The sequence below is a fragment of the Falco punctatus genome (genome assembly GCF_963210335.1).
Source record: "Falco punctatus genome assembly, chromosome: 18".
NCBI lineage: Eukaryota > Metazoa > Chordata > Aves > Falconiformes > Falconidae > Falco > Falco punctatus.
Window position 1 is genome coordinate 3,716,778 of NC_137598.1, and position 16,901 is coordinate 3,733,678.

General features: G+C 64.8%; 2 protein-coding genes across 5 annotated transcripts; both read left to right on the top strand.

Annotated features, from left to right (window-relative positions):
• Positions 1 to 732: 732 nt before the first annotated feature.
• Positions 733 to 12,170, top strand: PAN2 (poly(A) specific ribonuclease subunit PAN2). Of its 3 annotated transcripts, none has more exons than XM_080368501.1 (26): positions 733 to 852; positions 1,543 to 1,843; positions 2,336 to 2,505; positions 2,707 to 2,827; positions 2,921 to 2,998; positions 3,157 to 3,424; positions 3,662 to 4,004; positions 4,547 to 4,643; positions 5,242 to 5,361; positions 5,544 to 5,663; positions 5,737 to 5,865; positions 6,043 to 6,242; positions 6,661 to 6,803; positions 7,148 to 7,254; positions 7,723 to 7,821; positions 8,318 to 8,394; positions 8,920 to 9,061; positions 9,305 to 9,442; positions 10,136 to 10,195; positions 10,327 to 10,417; positions 10,496 to 10,653; positions 10,738 to 10,881; positions 11,091 to 11,270; positions 11,401 to 11,494; positions 11,601 to 11,798; positions 11,878 to 12,170. In XM_080368501.1, the coding sequence occupies exons 2-26, from the start codon at positions 1,562 to 1,564 to the stop codon at positions 11,910 to 11,912; spliced, it is 3,594 nt and encodes a 1,197-aa protein (XP_080224627.1). In that variant the 5' UTR covers positions 733 to 852; positions 1,543 to 1,561; the 3' UTR covers positions 11,913 to 12,170. The 3 variants fall into 3 exon arrangements, with proteins under 3 accessions (XP_080224627.1, XP_080224626.1, XP_080224628.1); XM_080368500.1 differs by lacking the exon at positions 733 to 852 and adding an exon at positions 886 to 1,147; XM_080368502.1 differs by lacking the exon at positions 733 to 852 and adding an exon at positions 886 to 1,147 and having other exon boundaries at positions 6,664 to 6,803.
• Positions 12,171 to 12,598: 428 nt separating this feature from the next.
• Positions 12,599 to 16,465, top strand: CNPY2 (canopy FGF signaling regulator 2). 2 transcript variants are annotated; one of them, XM_080368532.1, is made up of 6 exons: positions 12,599 to 12,782; positions 13,718 to 13,842; positions 14,157 to 14,272; positions 14,580 to 14,777; positions 15,040 to 15,136; positions 15,938 to 16,465. In XM_080368532.1, exons 2-6 carry the CDS (start codon positions 13,743 to 13,745, stop codon positions 15,979 to 15,981), a joined length of 555 nt encoding a protein of 184 aa, XP_080224658.1. In that variant the 5' UTR covers positions 12,599 to 12,782; positions 13,718 to 13,742; the 3' UTR covers positions 15,982 to 16,465. The 2 variants fall into 2 exon arrangements, with proteins under 2 accessions (XP_080224658.1, XP_080224659.1); XM_080368533.1 differs by lacking the exon at positions 12,599 to 12,782 and adding an exon at positions 12,797 to 12,820.
• The last annotated feature ends 436 nt before the right edge of the window (positions 16,466 to 16,901 follow it).

Consider the following 16,901-nt stretch of genomic DNA (forward strand, 5'->3'; position numbering starts at 1 on the left):
GCCGTGCTGCCCGCGGCGCCGCAATCTCGGCGGCCCCGTCGGGGCGGCTGCGGCGCTTCCCACTCGCGCCCGGCGGGGCTGTCCCCGGCCTTCCCCGGGCACCGGCCGGCGGCCGAGCCCGCTCCGGGGGGTGAGGAGGGTGTCATGTCCCCGGGGGCTTTGGGAGGGGGAGGCGGGGCGTCTCGGGGGGTCCCGGGGCTGGTGGGGCTCAGCACCCTGCGGGGCGCCAAGGGACCCCGTGGGACAGCAGTGGACCCCCGTAGGACACCAGCAAAACCCCGTGGGATGGCAGCGGACTCCCGTGGGACGGCAGGGGACACGGCGGGACACTGCGGGGAATTTGGGGACACAGGGATCCCCCGGGGTGCCGAGGACGCCGCGTGACGCCCGTGGGACACCATGGGAGACCACGGGGCAGCGCGGGGCCGCAGGTGCCGCAGCCGGCGGGCAGCGCCCGAGGGTCTGTGCGGTGCCGGGGGCGGCCGCAGGGGGTCCCGGAGCATTTCACCATCGGAGCTTGCCCAGCCCAGCCTCCCGCCGGGGCCGCACCGCCCCCGCCGCCCCGAAACAGCCGATTTGAGGCATTTTGTCCCTTCCGCCGCGCCGTCCCGCACACTACCCGCCACAACGTTTAGTCCCGCCTTCCTCAGGCTCTGATTGGTCAGTGCCCGCGGCTCCGCGGTGCCATTGGTCCCCCAGTCTCAGGGGCGGGCGGGTTTGCCGGACGAGCGTGAGGGGGGCGCGGTTGTCATAGCGACGGCGGGAGGGGCGGCGGCCCCGGCCCGGCCGTGGCGGCGCAGCGGGACAAGCCCGGGATCGCGGCCCTGGCGGGGCTCTGCCCGCGGCTGCTCGGTACCGGCGGGTGCGGGGCGCTGTGGGTAACGGCGCCGTCGCCCCGGGGCGCGGGGCACTGTGGGATGCTTAGCCGGAGCGCGGGGGGTTGTGGGTAGCGGCTCCGCGCTCGGAGCGCGGCGGGGAGGGCCGGGGCCCTTCAGCGGCCTCCGCCTGGGCCGGGCCTGGGCCCCCCCCGTGCTCTGCCCCGCGCCGTGCCCTGCCCGGCCCCGCCCGGCCCCGCCGCTAACGGCCGCGGGCCTGCGGCCGCCGATACCGCCGGTGGGTTCGGTGCCGGCCTGCGGAGATAAGGGAGGTGGGTGCGGAACTCGCCCGGCGCCTCCCGCGGCGGGGAGGGGGCGGGGCAGGCCGCGGCGGCGGGGTCACCGGGAGCCCTGAGCTCCGGGAGTGGGTCTGACCCGCTGGGGAGGCTGCCCAGTGCCGTGGGGCTGCTGTGGGCTCCTTCCCCCGGTGGCTCCCGGCCGTGACGGGGCTCTGACTGTGTCCTGGGACGGGACTTTACCGGCCACGCTGCCTGTGAGAGCTGGGTGCTGCCGGTGGCCCTGGCAGGAGCGCTGCACCTTACACTCACTGGAGATTCCAGCCGCTTTTTCCATCCCTCGGAGTCACCGGGCCTCTGCCGCCGATTCTAAGAATTGGGAGGCCCTGGTGTTTCTGACTGACCGACCTAGTTCCTTTTCTGTTTCAAAGGGAGACGCTGGTTTTCACCATGAATTTTGAAGGTCTCAACCCCTCCCTTGCTGAGTATGCGCCCCCCCTCCACCCCGCGCTGGACCCTGTCCTGGACCCCCATCTCAACCCCAGCTTGCTGCAGAACGTGGAGCTGGATCCCGAGGGGGTGCCTTTAGAGGGTATCGCGGTGCCGGACTCTGTGCACCTCATGGAGGGCATGTACAGCGAGCTGCACACCGCCGTCTCCGAAGTGGGGGTGCCTGTCTCTGTCTCCCATTTTGACCTGCACGAAGAGATGCTGTGGGTTGGGAACCACGGGGTAGGTGCCCACTCTGGGAGCGGGGCAGGGAGGGTCGCAGCCCGAGCTGGGCTGGCTGCACCGTTCTCACAACCCTGGGGATGAGTGGGCTGTGGGGGGAGAGCAGCTCGGCGTGGGGCTGAGCTGGAGAGTCCTGCTCAAGCTGGGGTTGTGCTGCACCAGTGCAGAGCTTCTGCCTGGAGCTGGTTGATGTGTCTCGGAGCATGAGCCTCTTGGTGCTTCTCAAGTAACTTTGCTTCCCTGATGTGTGGGAGCTTTTAGGTCGTTATTAGTGCCTGCATGTGTTTGCCTGAAAGGGAAAAGTCTGAGCAGTCTTCCTTGGTTTGGGGCACACAGTGGGGCAGGAAGACCCCTGTAGGCTGGCCAGGCTGTGAGGTGGCCGATAGCCTGCCTGCACCTGGGAGCTGGTGCAGGGCAAAGCAGCCTTTGCCTGGATTGCATCCAAGTGAAGCTGGGGCAGGTCTTGACAAGCCTGTCTCCGGCTGGTTTTAGGGTCACGCCACCTCTTTCTTTGGCCCAACGCTGGAGCGATACTCCTCCTTCCAAGTGAACAGCAATGACGACATCCGCCAGATCCAGAGCCTGGAGAACGGTGTCCTTTTCCTGACCAAAACCAACCTGAAATACATGTCACGGGGAGGCCTCATCATTTTTGACTACCTGTGAGTGCCTTCCCCTGGCAGTAGGTGGCTTGTGCCGGCCCCATGAGCTGCCCCTGTGCCCAGGGGAGATGGTCCCGGCCCCTCTGCCAGCTTGTGAAGGCTGGATGTGGGGGAGGGTGAGGGCAGATCCTCCACCCCCTTCCCTGCTGCCTCCCCAAGCTGGGCAGGAGTGTGAGGGCTGTCCTCTCCCCTCTCCCTCAGCATGGACGAGTCTGAGGACATGCACAGTCTCCTGCTGACGGACAACAGCACGCTGCTTGTTGGTGGGCTGCAGAACCATGTAATCGAGATAGACCTCAACACCGTCCAGGAGACGCAGAAGGTACAGCCGGGCTGGAGGCTGCTCCCTGGTGCAGGGAGGTGCTTAGTTCTGGGGCTCAGCCCTGCTCATGCTGCCCTTCTGCCTCCTTCCCAGTATACCGTGGAGGTTCCTGGCATCACCATCATGAGGCAATCAAACCGCTTCTTTTTCTGTGGGCACACTTCGGGGAAGGTAACACCAACCTCATCCAACCTGGCAGCCCTGCTGGTGCTTGGCTTCTCTCTGGGATACCCTGGCGCTGGTGTCCAGCTTCTCCCAGAGCTCAAGGGGCTCCTGAGTAGCCGGCAGCTGCCTGCATGGCACCCAGCACCCCTGTCTTGCCCTCCCAGGTCTCTCTGCGCGATCTGCGCACGTTTGTGGTAGAGCATGAATTTGACGCGTACTCGGGCAGCTTGTCTGATTTTGATGTCCACGGGAACCTGCTGGTGACCTGCGGCTTCTCCAGCCGAATGAACGGCCTCGCCTGTGACCGCTTCCTGAAGGTGTACGACCTGCGCATGATGCGGGCCACCACCCCGCTGCAGGTCCACATCGATCCCTTCTTCCTCCGCTTCATCCCCACCTACACCTCCCGCCTGGCCATCATCTCCCAGACAGGTGGGCGAAGCTGCATCCCCCACCCGGCTGGGTTCCGCTCCCCGGGCGAGAGCTGGGCGACGCTCGCGGCATCCCACAGGTTCGGGGTCACATCTCAGTGGGATAGAGTTGGCTGAGCGCTCTTGACCTGCACCCAGCCGGTTCAAATGCCCCCATAAGCAAGAGGCGTGCTGGGTCGCCGTGTGCCGGCTGCCCACCTGCTCCCTGGTGCCACGTTGCTCTGACCTTCTCGCGCAGGTCAGTGCCAGTTCTGTGAGCCCACCGGCCTCGCCAACCCTGCTGACATCTTCCACGTGAACACCGTTGGGCCCCTGATCATGACCTTCGACGTCTCCGCCAGCAAACAGGCGCTGGCCTTTGGTGACTCGGAGGGATGTGTCCACCTCTGGGCTGACTCCCCCGAGGTCACCTTCAACACCTATTCCCGAGAGACTGACTTTGCCTTGCCCTGCATCGTGGACACGCTGCCCCACTTGGACTGGAATCAGGACCTTGTACCACTCTCGCTTATCCCCGTGCCACTGACTAGCGACACCCTGCTCTCCGACTGGCCCGCTGCCAACTCTGCCCCGGCACCCCGGTAATTTACCAGCAAAAAACAGCACAGGAAAGCTGGCCCTGGCAGAGTTCCTCTCCCTCCCCTGGGTCCCCTCGGGAGCAGGAGAGCGGCTTTGTTGCTCCCCCTGGTCCCCGTCCCCCCCAGCCCCTGCCTCTTGTGGCTGGTGCTGCCCTTCCTGGTCACGTGCCCTGCGAAATGCAAGACAAGTTCCCCATGGTGGAGCTTAACTGCTGAGGTGCGGTGACCGGGCAGGTCTGAAGACAGTTGGGTACGATCTTCCCAGTGGGGAGATCCCAGTGGGATCCTGGCTGCATCCTGCCTGCGTGGAAACTCTGTTCTTCCTCTGCCTGAGCCCTATCCCAAACACGCCCGCGCCCAGCGCTGCTGCCGTGTTTTGGTGTAGCCCAAGTGTTTTTCTTGCCGTGGAAGATGAACCTGAGGGAAGGACTGAGTGGGGAAACCCCTCGTGACCCACTGGTGGGTCTCTGAGCGCACCTAGCAAGGCCCTGGGTTAAACGCTGCCGCCAAACCGAGCAGCCTCCAAGTCGCAGTGTGTTTTGCAGGCGAGCCCCTCCGGTAGATCCCGAGATTTTGCGCACCATGAAGAAAGTGGGGTTCATCGGTTACGCCCCAAACCCAAGGACCAAGCTCCGCAACCAGGTACCCGCTCTCAGGAGGGGGTTGCGTGGGGCATGGGGTACCTCTGCCGGCAGCAGGGGTCTGCAGTTTGGGGAGGGATGGAATTCTCCCTGCGTGCTGAACGATCTCGGAGCTTTCCACAGGGATGGGGGACAGGGCTGAGATGAAATTCTCTGGCTGGGGGTGTTGCAGGAGGCAGGTGTAGAGTTTAGAGGCAACAGCTTTTCTTGAGCAGCGTCGGCAGGTGAGCCAGCCCTGGGGGAGGGCTGGGGTCTCCCCCTTGGGCCGGAATCCCGGTTCTATCGATAGCTCGCTCTGTGGTAGGAAAGAGTTGAGCTGTCCGGTTTGGAGGTTTATGGCACGTCCCTTGCCCTTGGGAAAACACTGCTGTGTTTTGCCCTTGCCCGCAGCACCGCTGTAGTTTCCCACAGTGACAAGTCCCTTGCGAGAGGGAAGGTGTGGAGGCCTGGTGCAGGTTGAGGGAGGGCCCTCCTCCTTTCGGTTTATTCCTTTAGCTCGTTCGGGGTGTCAGGAAAGCCCAGGACTTGCTTGTTTCAGTACATGGGACTTCTCTCCCCACCAGGGTTGAGCCGCTTTTTCCTTTTCTTCCCCCTTGCAGATTCCCTATCGGTTAAAAGAGACGGACAATGAGTTTGACAGCTTCAGCCAAGTCCCCGAGTCCCCAATCGGGCGGGAAGAGGAGCCACACCTCTACATGGTCGCCAAGAAGTACAGGAAGGTAGTGGCCTTCTGGGGCCCAGTGGGAGGCTAGCTGGGAGTCCCTGGGCTGGGCTTGTCTGCGGCCAAGGACACACATGGGTCCAGGCACCTGCCCTTGTCTCCGTGGGGAGCACCTAGGCGTTGTGCCGCTGTCCCCTGCCGTGGGAGGGTGTCCCTTTAACACATCATGTCTCTGCTTAGGTCACGATCAAATACTCCAAGCTGGGGCTGGAAGACTTTGACTTCAAGCATTACAACAAGACGCTGTTTGCAGGCCTGGAGCCCCATATCCCAAACGCCTACTGCAACTGCATGATCCAGGTGGGAGATGCCCCAGCCCTGCCCAGCCCACCGCGACCCCTGGCACCTCCCCTGACTGCTCTGTCTCGGGCAGGTGCTATATTTCTTGGAGCCAGTTCGCTGCCTGGTCCAGAACCACCTGTGCCAGAAGGAGTTCTGCCTGGGCTGCGAGCTGGGCTTGCTCTTCCACATGCTGGACCTGTCCCGAGGAGACCCCTGCCAGGTCCGTGGTGAGCCCAGGCGTGACGTGAGGCAGGCAGGCTGGGCTGCCTGGGAGGGTTAGAGAGATCACAGAGGAGCAGGATCTGGGTGGTGCCAGGTCCTGGGGTGATGACATCAGACAGCATGGAAACTCCTGTCACTTGACCTCGGTGACATGCCACTCTTGCCCCATCCCCAGGGAAGCAACTTTTTGCGGGCTTTCCGTACAATCCCAGAGGCTTCAGCGCTGGGGCTGATCCTGGCTGACTCGGACGAAGCCACAGGGAAGGTGAACCTGGGGCGGCTGATTCAGAGCTGGAACCGTTTCATCCTTACTCAACTGCACCAGGAAACCCAGGAGCAGGAGGGACCACAGGCGTATCGGGGGGCTGGCAGCAGGTAAGTCCCTAGCCTGGGGACAGGGCAGGGAGCAACCACACCAGGGAGGGGGGCTGGCTCCCAGCGGCCCCATCCATCACTCAAGAAGGAACTTTCTTGCCACTTACGCCTGCCCCTGAGGGCTGCATGGGAACACGCGGAGCTGCAGGCTCCCATATGGCAGGGTTTGAACCCTGGGCTGAACCTCTGTCCCCCCTAAGCCCAGCTTGGGGGGGGTCGGGGCTGCACGGAGGGCACTGGCTCCAGAAGCCGTATGGCTGATTCCCCAAGAGCTGCTGGAATTTGGGTGCTGGCCCTGAACGGCCCTTGTGCAGCCCAAGATGTTTGGGTCCCCAGCGCTCAGCCCACCGTATCAGCCAGCCCTGCTCCGCAGGGATTGCTGGGATCCTGCTAACCCCGGTGCGCTTTTTTTCTCCAGCAGCTTTGGGTCCTCGGGGGACTCAGTTATCGGGCAGCTGTTCAGCTGTGAGATGGAGAACTGCAGCATGTGTCGCTGTGGCAAGGAAACGGTCCGCGTGTCCTCCACGCTGCTCTTTACCCTCTCCTACCCCGAGAGCACTGGTAAGAGGCGGGGGTGGGCAGGGCAGGGCCTGGCGTGTTTTAACGCTGCTGCATTTCTGTGGCCGGGCGGGGTTTGTCGTCCGTATTGATGAGCTGTGACTTTACCAGGTGATAGACACCTGCTGTGAGGAGCTACTGCAGTGGTCCGTCCTGGGCTGCGGCAGACCCAGCAGCCAAGGTCTAGGGATGGGTTTCCAACCAGCCGAGCTTTTGGCTACAGAAAAGCAGATTTGGGGGTTGACCTTCTCGCTGGTGGTTGTGAGGAAAACCCCAGAGGTTTGGCTGAGCTAAGTTGGTAAAGATTTGTGTGCGGAAGGTGACGTTATTCTCCTTTCTCCCTTCAGAAAAACCAGTCAAAGATTATGAGTTTGCTCAAATTTTAAAGCGAAGCATCTGCTTGGAGCAGAACACGCAAGCCTGGTGTGAGAACTGTGAGAAGTACCAGCCCACGGTGAGCCCAGGAGCGGGGTGCGAGCGTGTCACGCCTCTCAGGCTGTAAGGGCAGGTGGGAGAAGGGTATAAGCACCCTGTGCCACCGGCTGAGTCGGGGCAGTTTCTCCATTAGTCAGTGGGGAACCTCCTGAGTGGATGCCGGAGATTCGGTTCCTGGCCTGGATGGCAAGCTGGAATGGCGTGGGGTATTTCCTGGGCTGTTTGAACACTGGAATGTGTCTCGCAGGTCATGGGGATCCCAGCCCAATCCCCCTAGGGTAGGAGGCAGAGGGAAAACACCCCAGGAGCTGAGCACACCTGCTCTTGCAGCACCCCTAGCTACCAGGAACCCAGCCAGGCAGTGGGGAGGAGGCTCCTCAAGCGAAGGTGTTGGAGGAGGGAAGAGGGTAGCCCATGCCAAATCTGGTTTTGAGCCTCTCCAGGGCTCTCAGTGCTGCCCAGTTTCCATTTCCTACTCTCCCTGCAGGTCCAGACCCGGAACATCCGCTGCCTGCCGGACGTCCTGGTCATTAACTGTGAGGTGAACAGCTCCAAGGAGGCAGATTTCTGGAAGACACAGGCTGAGGTGGGGGAGACACTTCGGGGCAGAAGCAGGCTTGTTCTCCCTGGCATATGGGGGTTGCTGCGTGTCCAGTTCTGCCGGAGGTGTTTTCACTCTGATCGCGCTGTCTCTAACAGTCTCTTGCTCTCCACCTGAGCATCACCCTACTTTGCTCACAAAGGACGCGGTGGTATTTGGTCACGCTTGTAGCGTGAGCCGTGCGTTTGGAGTTGGAAAAGACAAGATCTGCCATGACAAAGCTGACGGGACTGCAGTAAAGCCGCTCTTGCATTCCCCCCAGGCCCCCAGGACCTAGGAGCAGCAAGGCAGTGCCTGCTTCCCAGAACACGAGCCCAGCAGAGAGCGGGCGGACAGTTGGGTTTCCCTCGCTGTCTTTTTTTTCCTTGTCACCGGCTTTAAAGTCCTTGTCTTTTCCCCACTTCTGGCCTGGCTGTCACCCACGTGTTCCCAAGCCCAGCCTGTCACTCCGCACTGACGCTTGCCTGTGTTTCGTTGCCAGTATGCCTTTCAGAGAGCCATGATGAAGAGAGGAGGCTTTGAGATCACCAAAGGAAAAGAAATCTCTCTTGGAGAGTGGTAGGTGACCCTTCCTGGGGTGGCGACTCTGAGCAGTGACACTTTCTGCGTTGTTCTCTGGGCCTTGGAGAGCTCAGGGCTATTTCTTGTCTGATAATCTGATAATCCACCTGTCTGTAGCTGCCCTCGGGCTCTGAACTGGAACAGTCTCGTTGCTTCTCTGAGACTGTGACCCTGTATGGGTGCTCTGCGCAGCATCCCCTTCAGATACCACTTGCGGTCCACCTTGTGCCCCACTTCTGAGCCCCCAGCCCTCATCCCCCTTCCCTTTTCAGACCGACAAAAGACCCAGAAGCATGTAGAGCCCTTCCTGGCCAACTTCAGCTGACCACCTTTCCCAGGGTCCTGCTCTAGGCCGGTGTGGGGAAGTGGTGCAGCTGTGGCTTCCCCATCTGTCCTGCAGAAGGTTTAGGAATGGGTGGGCGAGTGGACGGGTGGGATGGTGGGAATCCTGCCCCGGAGAAGTTGGCCTGGATGACGTCTTGTGGCTCCCTTTGACTCAACTTTCCATGATTCTCCGTGCAGGAAGGAGCTGGGGAACCCTGACACGGGGCATTCGTATCCTTCTGTGGAGGAACTGAAGAACATTTGGATCCCTCACGCCATCAAGATGAGGCTCACCAAGAGCAAGGAGCTCGATGTCTGCAACTGGAGCGAGACCGATGAGGTAAAGGCTGACGAGATCCCTCTAGGACTGTGTGGTTGTGTGCACGTGGGGCTGTGGGAGCAGAACCGCTTCAGAACCGCTTTCTGCCGAGTGTGTTTGGGCGAGAGATGACGAGGCTGTCTCAGAGACACCTCAGGCGGGGGTGGAAACCTCCGGGCTGCTGGTGAGACGGCGTATCCGAGCTCTGGGGTCTGGGTTGGAGGCCTGGCAGACAGCCGAGAGCTCGGACATTTCCTCCTGCAGCTGAGCCCAACTGATGACCCCGAGTCCGTGTACATCTACGATCTCATGGCCACTGTTGTCCACATCCTGGATTCCCGCACGGGGGGCAGCCTGGTGGGGCACATCAAGGTGGGAGAGACCTACCACCAACGGAAGGAGGTGAGAAGCCCTGCGGGATGGGTGCTCTCCCACCCGCAGCCACCAGACCCACAGGCTGCTGAGAGCAGCCCTGCTTCCCTGGCGTCCTGCCTTGCCGAAGGCTTTTCGCCCACGGCGTGCTGGGGGATTGGGTTGTTTAATGGGAACCGTTCCTGGGTCCCTGAGCCAAACGTTGAGCGTCTGGCTGAGCGTGCTAGGCAGCCCTCACAGCCAGGAGCCGCTCAGGCACCTTGCGGGCAGGGAAGGGCTGGAGGAGCACTCTTCCCACACTCACTCAGGCTGGTTCCTCCTGGTGACGGGCACGTTGCCAGCTTGTCCTTGTGTTTCCAGGTAAGGGCTGGGACATCCTCGCCCTGCCCGAGAAAAGGGGGCTGGTCTGGGCAGTCCTTGTCTGGTGGAGATGCCCAAGCCAGGAGTTCCCAGAGTGTGTCAAGGCTGCATCCCTGTCTCTTATCTGTTGCATCTCCGTGGAGTTTTGGTTAGGAGTCGGGCAGAGACTGTGCCTGTCCAGCCCGAGGGCTTCAAGTACGTGTGGTCACCACCCAGGCCGGCAGGGATTTCCCCACCGTGTCCCAGGAAGGGCGGGAGTTCCCACATGGCATTGTCACACCCCCCTTTCCCTGGTAATTGGGTGGAGGAGTCATTGCATTTGCCTGGGGGGGGGGGCCCTAAGGCCTGTACCTCTCCCCCCAGGGAGTCACACACCAGCAGTGGTACCTCTTCAATGACTTCCTCATCGAGCCAGTGGATAAGGTGAGCACTCGGGGCTGTCGAGGCAGCGGGGACCCCACTGGGGGGGTTCCTGCTGCCCACGGGAGCACCCCACACCAGGCTGTCCCTGCACTGACCCCCCCCCCCCCCCCCCCCCCCCCCCCCCCCCACAGTGCGAGGCGGTGCAGTTCGACATGAGCTGGAAGGTGCCAGCTATCCTCTACTACGCCCGGAGGAACCTCAACGCCAAGTACAACCTCATCAGTGAGTGTCTGGGGTGGAAGTGGCGGCGTGGCCAGTGGTGGCGGCTCATGGCTCATCTCCCTTCCCCTTTTCCTGCAGTCAAGAACCCCATCGAAGCCAGTGTGCTGCTGGCGGAGGCCTCCCTGGCTCGCAAGCAGCGCAAGTGCCACGCCACCTTTATCCCCCTCATGTTGAGCGAAATGCCGCAGGCGGGCGACCTGGTGGGGCTGGACGCCGAGTTTGTCACGCTGAATGAGGTCAGGCCTCCCCGCGCTGGGGGCTGGGGGGCCGGGGCACCCTCTGGGTGCTGTCGGTCACCCCGCTGTCCTCACCCACGGCAGGAGGAGGCCGAGCTGCGCAGCGACGGGACCAAATCCACCATCAAGCCCAGCCAGATGTCAGTGGCCAGGATCACGTGTGTGCGCGGGCAGGGTCCCAACGAGGGCATCCCCTTCATCGATGACTACATCTCCACCCAAGAGCAGGTACGGGGCTCCCGCCTGGCTTTGCACAGCTCCTCGGCCCCACAGGGAGGACAGGGACCCACTCTGCCTCCCGCTCCACAGAGGGGCACCTGTAATAATGACGGTGCCCTCCGTGGGATGCTGGTGGGGGAATCGGGGAGGGGGCAGCCCCCCACGGCTGCCCCCCCCGGCCCTCCCAGCCACACCTCCACAGGCCTTGGGCTCTGCAGGTGGTGGATTACCTGACCCAGTACTCGGGGATCAAGCCGGGAGACCTGGATGCCAAGATCTCCTCCAAGCACCTCACTACTCTCAAATCCACCTACCTGAAATTGCGCTTCCTCATCGATGTGGGAGTCAAGTTCGTGGGCCACGGGCTGCAGAAGGACTTCCGTGTCATCAACCTGATGGTGACAGTGCTGAGCCCCCCTCCCTCAGCCCGGCCATGAGGGTCTCGGGGTGCGGCCGGGAGGTGGGGGGCAGTGCTGGGGCTTGCCCCCCCGCGGTGGCCCTGGCAGCAGGACCCTCTCTGCTTTCCAGGTGCCCAAAGACCAGGTGATTGACACTGTCTACCTGTTCCACATCCCGAGGAAGAGGATGATTTCCCTGCGCTTCCTCGCCTGGTACTTCCTGGGTCAGTGGCTGAACCCTTGGATCCGGGAGGGATGGGAGTGGGGGCAGATCCCCCCTCCCCAGGGGTCCCTGCCAGCCACCTCCCTGACCGGGGGTTGTCCCTGCAGACCTGAAGATCCAGGGGGAGACCCACGATAGCATCGAGGACGCGCGCACGGCGCTGCAGCTCTACCGCAAGTACTTGGAGCTGAGCCCGCAGGGCGCCGAGCCCGAGGATTTCCGCAAGGTGCTCAAGGGTCTCTACGAGAAGGGACGCAAGATGGACTGGAAGGTGCCGGAGCCCGACAGCCAGAGCAGTCCCAAGCGTAAGGCACCGCCACAGCCCCCCCCGTGCCCCGCCGCCCCCCTCCCCGCCCCCCTCTCACCCCATTTTCTCTCTGGCAGATGGGGCCGTGTACCCCCCGGTGCTGGCCCTGTGAGCGGACCCCCTGGCCCCCAGCGTGGAGCAGCCCTGGGACCCCCCCGCGGGAGGCGGACACGTGTGGAACTGGAAGGAACCAGCAGCGGGGACGGGGCTGTCCCCGACCCTGCCCAACTCCCCCCCCCGCCCCCCTTTCCGGGCCTCCCCGGGGCCCGGTGCCCCGGGCTTCCCTCTCCCTGCCGGTACCGGGAATCACTGACCCCCCCACCTCGCCCGCCGGCCCGGGCGCCTTCATAAAGCAACCTCGGACACCCGTGCCGCCGGTCTGCTCCTTGGGTTCGGGACCGGCACCGGGGAAAGGGCGCAGAAGAGCTGGACCCCGAGTGGGGACGTGGCGGGGAGGACCCGGGACCCGGGAGCGGGGGTGCGATGGGGAGGACCCGGGCCCCGGGCGGGAGTGGAGCCGGGAGCGGGGAGGCACCGGGGCCCGAGCGGGACCGGCACGGGGAGCTGGGACGCGGCGGCACTGGGAACGGAGCTGGGAGCGGGGACGCGGCGAGGAGGCACCGGGACCCGAGCGCGGCCGGCACCGGGGGCGGGGCGGAGGGGGCGGAGTCACACCAGGCCCCGCCCCCCGGGGCCGAGCGCCACGCGGCCCGGGCCCTGGCGGCGCCGGGGCCCTCCGCGCTCTCCCCGGGCTGCCCGCAGCGCTGCCTGCGCGCAGGGCGGCCCCGCCGCCGGCCAAAGAGCGACCCGGCCGGTCCTACCGGCTCTGCCGCCCCGCCCGGGCCCGCCGCTGCCCTCCATGAGCGGCCTTGCCCCGCGGCGGGCCGGGCCGAGCGGCGCGGCGGGCCGGGCGGTGCCGCGGGCAGCCCGGGGGCAGCCGGCCCGGGCGGGGGGCGGCGGAGCGGGACGGGAGCGCGGCGCGGTACTGGGGGCTCGGCCGGGCCCGCGGCTCTGGGCACGGTCCGGCGGGGCGGGGGGTCCGCGGGGGCTCCGAGCATCGGCCTGGAGGGGACGGGGCTCTGTGAGGGACTCTGGGTTCAAGTCTGTACGGGAGGGGGCTCTATAGGGGTCTCTGGGCTCGACCTTATAGGGGAGGGGGCTCTATAGGGGTCTCTGGGCTCGACCTTATAGGGGAGGGGGCTCTATAGGGGTCTCTGGGCTCGAGCCTGTAGGGGAGGGGACTCTGTAAGGGACTCTGGGTTCGAGCCTGTACGGGAGGGGGTTCTATAGGGGACTCTGGGCTTGACCCTATAGGTGAGAGTACTCTGTAGGGGGTTTTAGGCTCAAGCCTATAGGGGAGGGGGCTCTAGGCGTGATGCTATAGGGGAAGGGACTCTGTAGGGGACTCTGGGCTCAAGTCTGTAAGGGATTCGGGGCTCGACCTTATAGGGGAGGGGGCTCTACAGGGGACTCTGGGCTTGACCCTACAGAGGAGGGAACTCCGTAGGGGACTCGGAGCTCAAGTCCGTAGGGGAAGGGGTCTCTGGGCTCGAGCCTATAGGGGAGGGGGCTCTAGGCTCAGCTCTATAGGTGAGGGGACTCTAGAGGTCTCTGCGCTCAAGCCTCTATGGGAGTGGGCTCTGTAGGGGATTCTGGGCTCGACCTTATAGGGGAGGGGGTTCTATAGGGGACTCCGGGCTGAAGTCTATAGGGGAGGGGGCTCTGGGCTCAAGCCTATAGGGCAGGGTCCCTGTGGTGCCCAGGGGCACAGATGGGCCCTGCAGAGGGGGGGGGGCTTTGGGGAGGGGAGTGCCGTGGACAGAGCCCTGCAGGCAGTGGGGCTGTGTGGGGGACAGGGGCGCTGGGGGGGCCCTGCCGGGGGTGGGGGCTGCGGGCTGGAGCTGCCTGTGCCCGCAGGTGACGCAGCAGCGGAGCCGTGAGGATGAGGGGCCGGATCCCGCCCGCGCTCTGCCTGGCTGTGGCCCTGGCTGCGCTGCTGCCCGCCGCCTGCGCCCGCCGGAGCCAGGACCTGCACTGCGGAGGTGTGGGGGGCTGGGGCAGGGCAGCGGGGCTGGGGCAGGACGGGATGGGACAGTGCGGGCCTGGGGCGGCTGGTGGGACCCCCTTGTCCTGTGGTGGCTGCTGCCTGTCCGCGTTCACCCCGCTGGGATGGGCAAACACTCCCGAAGGGCCCTGGGGACCTGCTCCCCACAGACACGCCGTCTCCGTTGGCCAGCAGCACCAGTTACACCGGTTCCTCCCAGCGGCTTTGGGTAGCCGCAGGTGTGTCAGTACCGGGGGCTGAGGCAGATGGATGTTATTAGCTCCGGGCCGCTGACGCCTGCGTCCACTGCAGCGTGTCGGGCACTGGTGGATGAGCTGGAGTGGGAGATCGCCCAGGTCGACCCCAGGAAAACCATCCAGATGGGCTCATTCCGGATCAACCCTGACGGCAGCCAGTCGGTTGTGGAGGTGAGAAGTCTGCCAGTGGAATGGGCCCGCGGTGCCGGGTGAGCGGGTGAAAGCTGCGGTGGAGTGGGGGCAGCGGCCGCGTGTCAAAGGCCAGGGGAGACGAGAGGGCTCGGAGCTGCATCGGGTGGATGGGCCCCAATTCCCGTTCCTCAGCTGCTCATCTCCAGCGCGGCCCCAGAGCATCCATGGGGATGTCTGACCCTTTCTTGGTGCCCCCCAGCTCCCGGGGAAAGGTGCTGGTCCAGTGTTCCCATTCCGCTGTCACGCTCGAAGGCCTGACCCCGCTGCTCTCTCGCTCCTGCCACAGGTGCCCTACGCCCGGTCGGAGGCACATCTGACAGAGCTGCTGGAGCGGGTGTGCGAGAAGATGAAGGAATATGGGGAAAAAGTGGATCCATCCACGCACCGGAAGAGCTACGTCCGGGTGATCTCCCACGACGGGACCAAGATGGACCTCTCCGGGGTCAAAATCGATGGAGACGTGGCTTCCAGCCTGAAGTTTGCGGTGTGTGCAGGGCCTGGGTTCTCGTGGCGTCTGTTGAGGCTTGGCAGAGGTTTTGGGTGGTGGGACCTGCTGTGTTGGGCAGCCGTGGCCCTTCTAGGGCTGAGCTGGTCCCACCGGCAGCTCCCAGCTGCTTCCCCTTGTCCTTCCTGGGGCTGGAGGGAAGGAAGCTGCTCCCGGGATGGGGTGGGGGGCGCGGGGCCTGGCTCTGGGCTCCCCCGGGTGCTGGCGGTGCTGGCTGATCCCCCAGTGGCTCCCTTTGCAGTGTGAGAGCATTGCCGAGGAGTACGAGGACGAACTCATAGAATTCCTCTCCCACGAGGCCGACAACGTCAAGGACCGGCTCTGCAGCAAGCGGACGGGTGAGCTGGGCCGGGGGGTCCTGGGGAGGGGTATCTCCTGCTGCCCTGGGGGTTCACAGCTGCTCCATCGGTGCTGGAAGAGGAGGAGCTGCTGGCCCAGAGTCGGGGGGATGCTGAGGAGCTGTGGGTGCTCCCCGATGTCCCTTAGCCCCGCGCCAGGGTGCAGCTCCCCGTGCTTGCCCAGCTGCATGTGGCTTTTTTTGGCTGCGCCGCCTGGGGCCGAGCCAGGGCAGCTGCCGTCAGTGCCGGCTGCTCCGGCACAGGGCTCCTGGCTCCTGGCACAGCCAATGGCCGGGCGCCCGCCCTGCGGCATCTCCCTTCCCACAGGGCTATTTCCAGCTCACAAATACCCGGGGTCAGGGCACGGCGTGACCTTTGTGCTTTTCTATTAATGAACGTGGCCACGTAACCTGCGCTGCAGGGTGGGTCCCTTCTGTACCAGGCTCACACCTTGGGGGAAACGCTCCTTCCCCAGGGAGGGTCTTGGGGGTCTGCCCCTGGGGCTCGGCCGGTACCTCCTGCCTGCCCCAGGCTGGTGGGGGTCTGCCGAGCGGCTGTGGCTGCTGGGCCTGGGGAAACACCGGGCCAGCAGCTCTGTCCCAGCCGCCGCGTTTCTCATTAACCGCAGAACAAAGTGAGGGGGAAGCGCAGGTGTCCCCTGGGCGCGGGGTCACGGCGTGCCTGGCCCCGGTGCACTGCACGTGGCTCATCCCTACGCTGCAGTGGCCAGGGGTGAGGGGGAAGGGATGGGTCCCCCGGGGCCCAGCCGCATCCTGAGCGTGTTGCTCTTTGTCACTGCAGACCTGTGTGACCACGCGCTCCACATCCCGCACGACGAGCTGTGACGCAGACAACCCTGGCTGCCTCCGGAGGACGGTGCCGACCCGCCCCGGCGGCCTTGTGCGACCAGGATGGTGCCAGGCTCCGTCCAGACGTCCCCTACCTCTCGGTTCACCTCGTCCCCACCAGAACCAGCAGACGTGCTGGGGCAGACCGCGGCTCAGCAGCCGGCCTGGTGCTCTTGTCCTATTTATTCACTGTCCGTCCGCTGCAGCTGCGGTGCCGGGGGCACCGGGACACTGGGGGCACTGGGACACCGGCCTCGCTTCCCCACGGGGTAGCCACCGGAGCCGGGGCCGGGCCCTCGCTCCTGCTGGGACGATGCAGTGGGCAGGCTGCCAGCCAGGGGACACGGCAGGGGACACCGGGGCTCAGCTGCCCCCACCAGGGTGGGGTGCTCAGGCATCTGGGGCCGGTTGTGGGACCCCCCCCCCCTCGCTGCAGGCAATAAAGGGGCTGTGTGGCAGCTGTGCCGCGGGCCCACCCGAGGGCAGGTCTCGCTCCTGTGTGTGTGGGGCCAGGCACAGGGACAGTGGCACATGGAGATGCCGGTGGCAGCCCCCTCCCCCCACCCCGTGTCCCGGCAACGTCTCTGGTGCCACCAGCTCCCTCGTGGGTGGCCTGGCTGGCATCCCCCAGCCCTGGCTCAGCCTCGGGGTGGGCAAGTGTCCCCTGGCAGCCCCCAGTCAGCTGTGTCACCTGGCCCCGGCAGCCCTGCCACCACGGGGGCACCGTGGGGGTCCTGTCCCCTAGGGTGCTGCCCAGCCCCCACACCACGGCCGTGCCTGGCCCCTGGCACCACCACTCTAGGGCCACCAGGGCAATGCCCCGGGGTCAGCGGGGACGGTCACCCGTGGCCATACCCCGCCCCCTGACGTCACCACCACAGGGTGACCTCCGGCCCCAGCAGCTGAGTGTGGGATGA

What these genes read in the sequence shown, in the direction of transcription:
- PAN2 (XM_080368501.1), top strand. Translation starts at nt 1,562, where the DNA reads ATGAATTTTGAAGGTCTCAACCCCTCCCTTGCTGAGTATGCGCCCCCC. An exon ending in GGCCATCATCTCCCAGACAG is followed by an intron (nt 3,425 to 3,661) that starts GTGGGCGAAGCT and finishes CTTCTCGCGCAG; the next exon opens with GTCAGTGCCAGTTCTGTGAG. An exon ending in TCCGTGTCATCAACCTGATG is followed by an intron (nt 11,271 to 11,400) that starts GTGACAGTGCTG and finishes TCTGCTTTCCAG; the next exon opens with GTGCCCAAAGACCAGGTGAT.
- CNPY2 (XM_080368532.1), top strand. Translation starts at nt 13,743, where the DNA reads ATGAGGGGCCGGATCCCGCCCGCGCTCTGCCTGGCTGTGGCCCTGGCT. An exon ending in GCAGCCAGTCGGTTGTGGAG is followed by an intron (nt 14,273 to 14,579) that starts GTGAGAAGTCTG and finishes CTCCTGCCACAG; the next exon opens with GTGCCCTACGCCCGGTCGGA. An exon ending in GCTCTGCAGCAAGCGGACGG is followed by an intron (nt 15,137 to 15,937) that starts GTGAGCTGGGCC and finishes TTGTCACTGCAG; the next exon opens with ACCTGTGTGACCACGCGCTC.